The sequence below is a fragment of the Hyperoodon ampullatus genome (assembly GCF_949752795.1).
Source record: "Hyperoodon ampullatus genome assembly, chromosome: 10".
In the NCBI taxonomy this organism is placed as follows: domain Eukaryota; kingdom Metazoa; phylum Chordata; class Mammalia; order Artiodactyla; family Ziphiidae; genus Hyperoodon; species Hyperoodon ampullatus.
Window position 1 is genome coordinate 47,464,441 of NC_136923.1, and position 13,458 is coordinate 47,477,898.

Sequence of the window (13,458 nt, forward strand, 5' to 3'; positions counted from 1 at the left end):
TGGGGGCTTCCCTGGTGGCGCAGTGGTTGAGAGTCCGCCTGCCGATGCAGGGGACATGGGTTCGTACCCTGGTCCGGGAAGATCCAACATGCCACGGAGCGGTTGGGCCCATGAGCCATGGCCGCTGAGCCTGCGCGTCCGGAGCCTGTGTTCCGCAACGGGAGAGGCCACAACAGTGAGAGGCCCGCGTAACGCAAAATAAATAAATAAATAAATAAGATAAAAATAAAAACACTGATTCTACTGAAAATAAAAATCTAGGACTCTTCAATTGTAATCAAATGAAGTGGAAGGTGGAGAAAAGGGACACCATTAAAATTCTGTCCCCAGATCAGCATGACTTCAAATCTCCTGGGGCCAGGGGACATGACTGCAAATTGAATGCTAGCCCCTCTGGCTTCTTTTCCTCTCTCTCTTTCCTGACTCCAACTCCAATGGCATTTGAGGTTGAAATTGGACAATCACGTCTATGACTTCCCTCTCTATCCACATTTGGGTTTCCTAAGAAGTCATGAAAAGTATCAGAAACACATTAGAATGGGAACCGGTATAAGCATGGAAATGATTTCAAGGGTTATGCCTACCTGATTTTTGATCACGTTGATGGGGAGATTTGGTCTGCTGTACGTCTGGATACTCACCCACACATCTACCTTTCTAGTGTTGGAACCTCTATGGTGACAGAGGAGGGGACAGCATCATGAAACTCTCACTCTATCTGGCTTGTGATCTGTCTCATATGCGTGCCTGTGCTCATCTTTCCTCTCATACCTATCCTTTCCCTACCATTCAGCTCACTTCTTTTTTGCAGTGGTGTGTTTTGAGAGTAGAGTTTCTGATGAAAGTTTTCCTGTTGTTACTGATTCCTATGATAGTGGTGTAAAGACCATCAAGTTATAACCTTTTCACCATTCTCAGTACCTAAGCCAAATGTTATGCTTATCATTAAAGAAAAATGAAAACGAGTATCACAGTTTGGAATCTGGAGGAAGCAGTCTCTGAGATAAAGTTCAGGGAGTGCCCTCAAGATCACACCTGTGGAAAGGAGGGGGAAAAGTGGGATCCGACAGAGGGAGAAGTTTGAGCCGTGATGCAGGCTAGACAGCCTCAGCCACAGGGAGTTCTGGGGCAGAAATGGCTCAACAGAATCATCTCACTTTGGGTGGAAATGGTTGGTCCTTTAGTATCTCTACCTCCATCCTTCATTAGATGTGAGCCTTCCTCAGAGGGCATGACCTTGGTGAGGCGGCTCTCTGTAGCTGATGTGCTCTCTGAAAGGACTGTAAGCTGGGAGCTTTTCTACTGAAACTCTCACAGCAGCTGGGGTAATAAGTCCTTCCTTGAAGAGGGGTTTGAGCACCCCACCTCCATGTGCACCACTACAAATCTCCTAACCCAGAAAAACACCTATCATCATTCACACATCAGACATCCTTTGTAAGAGCGTAAGAGGTTACCTAGTATAAGTAGTTCACTTATATGTGGAATCTAAAATGATACAAATGAATTTATTTACGAAACAGAAACAGACTCACAGACAGAAGACAAATTTATGGTTACCAAAGGGAAAAGGGGGGGCAGATAAATGAGGAGATTGGGATTAGCAGATACAAACTATTATATACAAAAGAGATAAACAACAAAGTCCTACTGTAGAGCACAGGGAACTATATTCAATATCTTGGAATAAATCATATGAAAAAGAATATATATTCTGTTCACCAGAAATTAACATAACACTGTAAATCAATTATACTTCAATATTTAAAAAAAGAAAAATATAGGAGAAAGAAAAAAGAGGCTACCTAGTAATACATTAAAAACCATTGGTGATTTCAGGACTTCCCTGGTAGTCCAGTGGTTAAGAATCTGCTTTCCAATGCAGGGCACAAGGTTTTGATCCCTGGTCGGGGAACTAAGATCCCACATGCCGCAGGGTAACTAAGCCCATGCGCTGCAACAAAGAGCCCGTGTGCGGCAATGAAAATCCTGCATGCCGCAACTAAGACCCGGCACAGCCAAAAATAAAATAAATAAATAGTTTTTAAAAACTAAAAAAAACCACTGGCGATTTCAACAAATGGTGTTGGAACAATTGGATATCCATAAGCAAATAACAAAACCCCTTGACCTAAACCTCTCACCTTATACAAATATTAACTCAAAATGGATCATGGACTTAAATGTAACATGTTAAACCATACAACTTTTAGAAAAAGACAAAGGAGGAAATCTTCAAGACCTCAGTTTAGGCAAATAATTCTTAGACAACACCAAAAGCATAGGCCATACAACAAATCAATACATTGGATTTCATTAAATTAAAAAATGTTTTCTCTGCAAAAGCCCATGTGAAGAGGATAAGAAGACAAGCTGCACGTGGGAGAAAATATTTGCAAACCACATATCTGACAAAGGATTAGTTGCTAGAGAATATTAAAAATTCTCAAAACTTAGTAGTTAGAAAATGGGCAAAAGACATACATGAACAGATATTTCATTGAAAAGAACATACATATGGCAAATAAGCATGTGAAATGACACTCAGCATCACTAGTCATCAGGGAAATGCAAATTAAAACCACAATGGGACATTACTACTGGTCTATCAAGATGGCTAAAATAAAAAATAGAGACAACACCAAATGTTGGTGAGGATATGGAGAAATTAGATCAATTACATTTTGCTGTTGGGAACAGAAAATGGTACAGCCATTCTGGAAAATAATTTGGCGGTTTCTTTAAAAAATCTAAATATGCAACTATCATGTGACCAGCAATTACAGTCCTGGGCAATTATCCCAGAAAAATGAAAAACTTAGGTTTACACAAAAACCTGTGCACAAACGTCTATGCCAGTTTTATTTGTAATATCCAAAAATATTGGAAACAACCCAGATGTCCTTCAACAGGTGACTGATTAAACTAACTGTGGAAAACTACTCAGCTCTAAAAAGGAATGAACTATTCTATTCATTCACTTGACAACTTTAATGAATCTCCAGGGAATTATGCTGAGAGGAAAAAAGTCAATTTCAAAAGGTTATACATTGTATGATTCCATTTATATAACTGCGGGGGAGGGGAAGGTCCTGACCTTTCTCATGTGCATATAGAGGCATGTAAAAGGTTCCCTTCAGTATTCTAATAGAAAAAAAGAAAAGAAAAATTAATGAGAATGCCTATGATTAAATAAATTCCAGTACCCCCATAATATGAAATACTGTGGTAGCAATTAAGAAAAATGAGGTAAATCTATATGCACTCTACTATGGAAAGCTCTCCAGAGCATATGTAGAAAAAGCAAAATCCATGAAATTGCCAAAAGTTGGTTCTTTGAGACTAATGAAATTGATAAATTCTTAGCTAACTGACCAGGGGAAACAAAGAAAGTGCAAGTGAACAATATCAGGTTTGAAAAGAGGCTATCACTACAGAGCCTAACATTAGAAAGATAATTAGGCAATATTACAAAGAGCTTATGCCAATAAATTTGACAACTTAGGTACAAAAAGACAAAATATTCTACATTTTAAACAGGTAACTCTCAAACTATTTTCCATTTGGTGGAACTGCCAACCCTTCATGCTTTACTCCAGACTTTAACATCCGTCCCCTCATCAAACTCCTATCCTCACCCTCCACACACACTTTGAAAACAACATCTTGGAACCACAGGACATCAGATGGGACCGTGGGAATTGTCTGGTCTCAAACTCTCACTTTCATAAATCTAGATCTTGCTGTCCAACATGGTAGCATTAGCCACATGTGGCTTTAAAGTTAAATTAATTAAAATGAAAAATTCGGTCACACTAGCCACATTTCAAATGCTGTGTAGATACATGTGACTCATGGCTACTATACTGGAAAGTGGGGATTTAGAATATTTCCATGATTGCAGAAAGTTCTAGTGGACAGGGCTGCTCAAGAGCTTTGTTATTTAAAGGGTGGTCTGCTGACCGGCAGCCGGAACACAGGCATCACCGGGAGCCGGTTAGAAATACAGAATCCCAGGCACCACCCCAGACCTACAGAGGCTGAATTTGCCATTTAACAAGATCCACAGGAAGTGTGGATGCAGGTTAGAGTCTGAGAAGCCCTAATCATGTGATTCCAAACCTCCCCAGGTCATACAGCTGACTGGTATCCAGCCCTTCCCTTGATCCAGCTACCATTTTCCCTTACTATCCCATGTCCTTATTATTTCCCTGCCACACTTGCTTTCTTACTCTGTTTAATCAAGCACTTTATCAACATTTACAGGGCAGCAAGGCCATCGAAGTCCTCAGAAAACCCTTCATGCCCTTATCCTCATTCTGGTTTGCAAGTGCTAGCCTGGCAGACTTGTGATAAAGGCCCAGCCCTCTCTGATGGCCGTGGTGGTGTTCAGCATTTCTCCTGGAGAATCACTGTTGAGGGGCTAGAAATGAAAGCCAATCTTGACAGCAGTGGGGCACCAGTCATCAACTTCTATGGTACACTGGTATAATGGTGGTATAATGGTCTTTGTGGTGTAATAGCAGCATTAGTTCTTTGGACGCCACAGCCCTGGGGTAGCGCAGGCAGAGCAGGCTGTGAATTTGCCTTGATGAGTGTCACATCTGACCATCTGATGAGAGAGAGAGTTCAAAGTAGGCGCAAGTGATCCCCCAACATAAGTACTGCTTAATCAAAGTAACTGGTTAGTACATCATCAAAAAGAAGTGGATTTGGAAAGAGGGCACCAGGTTGGCCTGGAACTCTGGGAGGTGTGCTCTCAGGGCACCACCAAAGTACAGGGAGGCAGTGATGGAGGTCTGGCCAAGCAGTGACTGAGGGTGGTGTAGGAGGAGCTGTCCAGGTACAGGTTACCTCAAAAGATGTTGGTCTCACTGTCTCCCAAGAAGACACAGTCCAGGAACTCCAGGGTGGTGTGGCAGTCACCATGGAGCAGCAGGGGTTCCTCCACTGCTGGCAGCACCCAGGGGCTGGGTGATACCAGCTTGGACTTCTTGCCATAGTCAAGGACAGCTCCTCCACCAGCAGCAAAGTGAAGCCTGGGCAGAGATATCCCCAGAGTTGGGGAAGGTCATGAAATCCCATAGCCCTATGCACTGCTCTGTCAGTTTCTGGATAAACTCCAGCATTGGATCAATGATTTTTTTCTAAACTGCGCAGCAGCCATAGGCATCTATGAGAGTGGGCTCCAGGTCCACAAAGTCTTGAGGGCGCATACCTGCCAGTCCAAGTTTCTGAAGGTGCTGCAGGAGTTGCCGCCATATTCTTAGGTTTTGATACTGGACTCAGTACCACAGGGCTGGGACTGTACTCCATGCAGTAGAGTCCTCAATTACCTGTCTGGCCCATATAGAAAGAGGTGTCCCCAGTATGGATATGGTCTGATAGGTGGAGATAGTCGAGAGTCAGTTTCTGCAGACACACTGCAAGTCTCTGGCAACACCTGGAACGGTGTTTTCATATGTCCTAGTCTTCCCTAACATACTTACGAATTGGATCAAATACAATAAGAATATTTATTAGTTATTGCTATGCCCAAGGGATTATGAGTTGCTTTTTTCCCCCCTAAATCACAGAAGACACCATCCCTATCCTCAAGGAACTTCCAGTGTAGTTGGAAGAATACTGATTAACGTCCATTAAAAAGCCACAACAAGTAGACAAGGCTGAGAATCTGAGTGTCAGATGAGTGATAGAAACTGTCTGGGTTAGGGGGACTCAGAGGAGAGAAAAAGAGGCTGCAGAGAGGGAGGAGAGTTAGGGAAGGAGAGGGATGAACTGCGTCTAAAATAAAGGGTAGGGCTTCCCTGGTGGCGCAGTGGTTGAGAGTCCGCCTGCCGATGCAGGGGACACGGGTTCGTGCCCCGGTCCGGGAAGATCCCACATGCCACGGAGCGGCTGGGCCTGTGAGCCACGGCCGCTGAGTCTGCGCGTCCGGAGCCTGTGCTCCGCAACGGGAGAGGCCACAACAGTAAGAGGCCCGCGTACCGCAAAAATAAATAAATAAATAAAATAAAGGGTAATATATTAGCGTAGGCTCCGTAAAGGAGCGAGCCCTACTTCAATCCATTGTTTCTAAGCGCCTAGAACAGAGTGGGGACATAGTAGGCAAATGGTAAATAAAATGAATGAATGGCAGGAAGTGATATAAATACAAAAACAGGTAGTATCTGACGGTTGAAAGACTTGAAAACAGGTCAAGAAGTGTTGATATTTACATTAGTGATGTCCTCTCAAGAACTCTAAATACCTCAACGCTGACTCTTTACACTCCTCCTGTGTGTACACAGCGCGGGGTGGATGGGAGTTGCTGGTTTTGGTCACTACAGTAACTCCAGGGTCTGGCGTAGTGTCCCGCACATCAGTGAACATCAACTGACTAAAGGTCGCCCTCTCCCCTAGGCCACCCACCTGCGAGGAAGGGCCGGCGGCAGGCCACACAGCTCCTCCATTACAGCATTTCCATTCGCTATTGCAGCATCTATCGAATACTACATAGGCTCTTTCAGGGCAAGGTCGCGCCTCATTCCCCAGGGAACTGCTAGGTGCCTGTCCAGTGCCCAGCACCTGACAATCAGCGGATGATGCATTAACACGGTTATTACTTAAGCTAGTTACCACCTAACTCTCCCGGGCGAGTCTCGGTTCCTCCAGGTTGACTGCCCCGCCTAGCGCCCACACCCGAGCACGTCGGACGGAAGGACGCATGCGTGACTGGTGGATGGGGGCAGGATGGCCCGGCACGCGCAGGCGCGCGGCCGCACCGCCCGGTCACGCGAGGGGGCGGCTGACGCCTACGCTGGCGGCGGCCTTAAGGGCGGCGGCGGGTCCCGGTCCCCCAGTCGGCCTGTCAGCCGGCTTGGAAGTGCGGCCGGGAGCTCGCGTGGCGACGGCGGCCATGGCGGCTGAGGAGGTGGAGGTGGACTCTGCGGACGCTAATGAGAAGTAAGTGCGGCGGGGGCTGCGTCAGGCTCGGGCGCGCGGGCAGCGCCGAGGACTCTTTAACTCGCCCGGCGGCTCTGTCGTCCGGCCCCGGCGCGAATCCGCGCGGCGCCGGGAGGAGAAGCCCTGGCCTCGCTCTGCCCACGGCGGGCGCCCTTCGGGTCTGAGTGTGACCCAGGCAGCGCCGGGAGGCCACTTGACCCCCGCGCGGAGGGGCCGCCGCGGGGTCGTGTCAGCGGCTCGGCGGGGCGGGCGGCGGGGGTGACCCGGCACTCAGTCCGGGCTGGTCGTCCGCTGAGGTCTCCTTCCGGGCAGAGACGGCTGCGGACCCCAGCCCTGCCCCAGCGCGGCCCGCGAGTGCTGACCGGCGTCCCTGCACCTGACTCGAGTCACGGGAAACGGCTGAGTCACTCTGTCCACTTTCCGAGCGCGGCTCCGGACCTCAGGTACGCGCTGTGTTCGGTCCAGTCCGGGGCGAGATGCCACCCGGCCGAGCGTCTCGGGAGCCTGAGGAAGGGGCGGCGCTTCCTCGGGACAGTGTTGGATGGCGAGCCCAGGTTCACCCCAGAAGCCGCGGGAGGGAAGGGGAGGCTCGGGGGAAGGAGGAGCCCAGAACGGGGGAAAGGGGCTGGGGGAGTGAGTCTGTGGCTTGAGCTTTCAGAGAACGTTTAATTATAGAAAGAAAATTAACACGATACAGGTAGCAAATTCAGAGTCAGTAATCTCTCAAATGGAGATCTTCCTTTGCTTCCAAGTGTTCTGGCCTTACTGGAGAGATGTGTGCGTTTGCTTCTCAGAAGACACATATGTGTAGGAAGCTTTATGGAAGTGGGGGGACAGATGTCTAACGGGAAGCTTTTTTTAAATAATTTTTTATTTTATTGAAGTGCAGTTGATTTACTATGTTGTGTTAGTTTCAGGTGTATAGCAAAGTGATTCAGTGCATATATATATATATATATATATATATACACACATATATATATACACACACACACATATATATATACACACACACACACATATTCTTTTCAGATTTTTTTCCACTATAGGTTATTACAAGATACTGAATATAGTTCCTTGTGCCATACAGTAGGTCCTGTTGTTTATCTATTTTATATATAGTGGTGTGTAGCTGGTAATCCTAAACTCCGAATTTATCCCTCCCCCCTTCCCTTTTGGTAATAAGTTTGTCTTTTATGTCTGAATCTGCTTCTGTTTTGTAAATTAGTTCATCTGTATCATTTTCTTTTAGATTCCACGTGTAAGTGGTATCATGTGATAGTTGTTTTCCTCTGATTTAGTTCACTTAGTATGATAATCTCTAGGTCCAGCCATGTTGCTGCAAACGTTCGTATTTCATTAGTTTTTATGGCTAGTATTCCATTGTGTGTGTGTGTGTTTGTGTATATACACAGACACAATGTATATATATACCACATTTTCTTTATCCATTCATCTGTTGATGGACGTTTAGGTTGCTTCCATGTCTTCCAGCAGTTGTAAATAGTGCTGCTGTGAACATCGGGGTGCATGTATCATTTCAAATTCGAGTTTTCATCTTTTCTGGATATATGCCCAGGAGTGGGATTGCTGGGTCATATGGTAGCTCTATTTTCAGCTTTTTAAGGAATCTCCATACTATTTTTCATAGTGGCTGCACCAATTTACGTTCCCATCAACAGTTTAGGAGGGTTCTAATGGGAAACTTTTTGATATACGAATATACTGTTTGTATTATTCTTTTGCACCTGTAACTTCATGCACTTGGCAGTAGATGAATAGCAGTTAATTAGTGGAAAAATTAAATTGCTATGAACATTATTGCTGTATTTCTCAAGGCCGGTCATTCAGATTGGAAAGTAAATAAACTTCTGTGCTACCCCCCATATATGTTTAATATTTTGACAACAATTCTATTTCAGATGTCGTGAGAAATTAGCATATGAAACATAAACTAAATGACAGAAGGGAATATAAAGTATCATAATAGACGGGGGTATTTGGAAAGATGACAGAGGGGAAAAGTTGTGAAATATTAGAAACTAGGTTCTTCCCTTGAGTTTTGTTTATATGATGAATAAGTCCATTATTTTGGTTTGTTGATGAACTTCCTTGTTAAGGTAAGATGCTGCAGGCCGTGTGAATACAAGTCAGAACCTGTTAGCTTGTTACCCTCTCCTTTGTCACAACATTTTTGGCTCTCAGATTGCTTTTAGGAGGACTCTTTGGCCTCCATGTTGTTGTGGGACTTGGGAGTCCAGGGCACAACCGTGAAAGGAATTTGTGCTTTTGGGTGATAGCAGGAGGTCACTGGGGCAGACTATAAACTATCCTTAGCAGCTAACCAGCTGCAGTTCCTTGTTAGAGGTGGGCCTCCTTGGTGCTCTTGGCAATACAGTTGAGCAATGTCCAGTGTGCAAACTGGTATGGCATTATGAACTGTACCAAGCAAGTACCTGTTCCTGCTGGGTGTTCCCTAATGTGTTCGTATTAAACCTTAAGGTTGACCCTGTGTGCTGGGTATTACTGTTCCCATTTTTCAGGTGGAACTGCAACTGGGACTGCTGCTAGCATCCCACCAGCAAGTAGCAGGGATGGATTGGAGCCCCCTAGGTATCTGGATTTAGTCTAAGGAGCTTTCACATATCTCTGCTGCCTCTCACCGCGATTGGGCTTACTAGGATGTTTGGTTCATGTTTCTTTTGCTTATTCCACTTCATTATTTAATCCTTCATTGATACAGAGCTCACTTAAAATTTTTTTTAATTGGTTAATCAACAATAGAACTATCCCAAGAGCCAAGTGGATTGTGGGAAAACTGAAGTCTTTGAATCAAGTTCCCTATTCTCAAGACATCTCAGATTTATAAGGGATGATGACGTTAACAAAGGAAACAATTATAAAAAAGGTCACCTGAAGGCTTTTTGGAGTATATAATTCTTGTTGTTTCCTTCTTAGTGAAGACAGGCATGCCTGGGAGCCGTTTGGCTTTCAACATCTAACCCTTTTCAGTTGTAATACAGTTGAGAAAGCAATATGTAACAAGAGCTGTGTAGACATCTGTGAATTGCTGCAAGGTTGTCCCAGAGAGTAATTAAGTATCAGTTGAGTTTAGAGGAAGGCTGTCACGGAATTGCTGAGTTGCAGAGTAGACCACAGAGTAGCAGTTTGCAGTGGTGGTCCAGAGTTATTACTAAATTTTCAGGAATTTTGCCAACCATTGGCATCTTGAAATCAGCCATGGTGGTAGTACTTACACCATGGAAATCATCAAATAGTAATAAATAAGGGATTTTTTTCCCCTCCAGTGGGTTTGCACTACTGGATTTCATTAGAGTTTTACTGTATTTCTTTGCCTTGGAAATAAGATAGAGAAGTCCACTCTCCTATCTTTTAAAAGACTTCTAAGATAAGTGGCTCCTCTCTGTTGCCATCTCCCCTTTCCAAATCGTTACCTCCTGACTTCTTAAACATCACAGAACTTCTCAGTGCCACATCCCAGTGGACTTTTATTTTTCTCAATACTTACATTCCTTGGGTCCTTTTTAGTGTTTGACACTAAAGATAGCTACTCGCTTTTGAGACTCTTATCAGACACTCTAGCGAATGTCTGATAAGAGCCATCTTCTGACATTTTGCTTCTTGTCTTACCTGAGATCAGTAGTTAGTTTTATTTGCCCCCCCCATTCTCTAAATGGAGTCATTCTGCAATCTGTCTCCATCTATGTTTTCATTTTTGCCTTGTTTATTCACACTCCTTTTAACTATCCTGTCTGTGGAGAGGGCTGAAATCTCCTCAGGATGGAGCCTTCTTCAGTACTCTAGTGATGTTTCTAACTGTGTGGCAAATGTTTGCAACTGATTCCTCAAATGTAACAAGTCCAGACCAGAATCACATTTGCACCACCTTCCCCTGAACTAACAATACAAAAAGCTCAGTTTTCCCCTTGACTTCCTATTTTTGTTAGGGCACTTAGGTATTTAGTTTCTTCTGGTCATCCAGATTAAGAACTGTGGCACCGGCTTCCCCTCCCCCTCCCCTGCCTTCATTGCTCCAGATGCCAACTCCTTTACCACGTGCAGTAGATTTTAAGTGCAACATCACCTTTCCATTCCCACTGTCACCTGGGGGCCACCTGGTTCAGATCCCGGTTACTCCCTTTTCTGATTTATTGCAGGCTTTAGTAATACGTTCTGTCCCTATGCTTTCAGTGTAATTTGTTTGTTAACTTTCACACCCTCAAGAGGCACAGTCTTGCTTGTAGCACAGCCACACACAGTGGCTTTATTATATGTCCTCAGCCTGACTTCAGAGCCCTTTACAGGCGGCATGGCTCCTGTCTTTGGAGTCTTATTTCCTCCCTGTGCGCTGGGCTCTAGCCAAGCTGTGTCTTTCATTGTTTCATAAACATGTTTCTTGCTCACTTCCCATTTCCCCATGACTTGGTTCAAGTTGTTTTCTCTGACCCAAAACAGATTGTGATGTTCCTTCTCTAAAGGTCCATGGTATTTTCCAAAACTTTCTTCATGGCATCTTCACCATGTCTTGTAGTATAGTTTTTCTATGTTTGTTTTGTCAGCTCATTGAGGACAAAGCTTTTGTCTTATTCAAATGTCTGATAGAACCTAAAGAGGCTTTACAAATAGAAAGCTTCAATACATTTTTAAGAATCAAACACTTCAGCTGTTGTAAACTTAGGCTGACACAAACATTAAGATCAAAAACCTAGTACTTGATTATTCATTTTGCAGTTTGTGATTTAAATTTTTTAATCATAAAATATCCAAAGGACATCAATAGATATATTCATAAGAAATTCAAAGTTTGAACTTGACTAGGACGAGTTTGAGCCATTAGGATCATGAACTTAAATTATATTGGAGGAGTTGGGAATATGATTCTTCTCCTTGACCTTGGATGAACCAACAGGGAACCATGCTTCACTGTTTCGCCTATTCTCCAAAATGCCAATTACAGACCAGCAAATGCAGATTTCATTCCTATGACAAAGAACTTAACAAAAGAGTGTAGGGGCTTCCCTGGTGGCGCAGTGGTTGAGAGTCCGCCTGCCAATGCAGGGGACATGGGTTCGTGCCCCGGTCTGGGAAGATCCCACATGCCGCGGAGCGGCTGGGCCCGTGAGCCACTGAGCCTGCGCGTCCGGAGCCTGTGCTCCCCAATGGGAGAAGCCACAACAGTGAGAGGCCCGTGTACCGCAAAAAAAAAGTCCCGTGGATGGTACACTTAGGAAAAACAACACTGAATAATACATTTCAGAATCAACTGTGTCTCTGAATGAGTCCTTAAAGTCTGTATTATTTATAATAGCCATTCAGAAACATTGTGTAGTTAGATTTTTAGTCTGATTCCACAGTTCTATAATCTCTCACTCCTGATTGTGAATCATAAAAAAAAAATTATATAGAAAGATGATTTTATTAAAACTTATTATTCAGTTTGAGACTTAGGGTTTTTAGTTTTTATTTTCTTTATCTAGTGGATGAACTTATTTTGGAATTAACACAAAATATCACTTGGATTTATTAAACAATGTAAATCTAAAAGTACACATGTAGTTTCTTTAATTATGTATGTTGGATGATGATGTGTCTGATTCTAGAATGGCTTGTTTACTGTGTGCAAGAAGGTAGGAAACAATTGGGGGAAAATATTACCAGCACGTGGCTATGTCTAAAACACCAATTCTCCAGCTCTAGGTCTTTAAAAGTCACAGGTTAGGACAGTAATGTTTAAAAATTGTATAAAATTTTCTTAAAAAATAATAGTAAAAAAAGTAAAAGTTACAGGTTAGAAATGAAAAATAGTTAAAAGAATGCTAATTAATGTGTTAAAATATACTAGAGGGCCTGTGTTGTCATTGGTCTAATGGTTATGATAATTTGAATCACTAGTATTATTTATTTAAAATAAAATGGCATATTAGTCGCTTAAATTATGATTGTGTGAGACATACTCTATTTTTTTTTTCTTCCTCTTTTCCAGGATAGGATTTAAGAAGTCATTTCCCAGGAAAGAAGGTCTTTATTTGCCCAAGTGTGTTATCATTTTCAGCTTGGAAGTTTTCAGTCATTCATTGGTTGAGGAATTATTTCAGAGGAACGTGTATATTCATACGTCTAATAAATTTGGATATTTATAATAAAATCAAAACCTCATAGTTTCTCTAAATGAGATAGACTACTGTGCGTAGAGTGCTTAGAATAGCTTATAGAGAGCAGTAATAAACATAGTTTTTCTCTCTTGACAGTACCAGTATAGGGAGGGAGGCCATTTTAAACAAAATTGTAATATAATGAAATCCTGTTTACTTATAACCTAATTAGAAATGTTATTTAAGTGGCCAAGAGTGTGTGGAAATTGACCAGACTTCTGTATATTTTCTTCAGAATACTTTGAAACCTCTTTCACTGTTTCACAATATTTACAGATTGTGCAAATCAGATTTAGTAATACTATAGATAGTCAGAGAACAAAACAGGAATTATTAGCCA

At 43.2% G+C, this 13,458-nt stretch overlaps 1 protein-coding gene across 2 annotated transcripts in view; it reads left to right on the forward strand.

Moving 5' to 3' along the window:
* The first annotated feature begins 6,865 nt into the window (after window positions 1–6,865).
* ABHD5 (abhydrolase domain containing 5, lysophosphatidic acid acyltransferase) overlaps window positions 6,866–13,458 on the forward strand; it is a 35,558-nt gene continuing 28,965 nt past the window's right edge. The window contains exons 1-2 of one of the 2 annotated variants that reach the window (XM_079713274.1): window positions 6,884–6,945; window positions 12,950–13,000. In XM_079713274.1, the coding sequence (XP_079569400.1) occupies window positions 6,899–6,945; window positions 12,950–13,000 (98 nt within the window). In that variant the 5' untranslated portion in view covers window positions 6,884–6,898. Of the gene's footprint in view, window positions 6,946–12,949; window positions 13,001–13,458 lie in introns of both variants that reach the window. The other variant, XM_079713273.1, reaches the window with a different exon arrangement.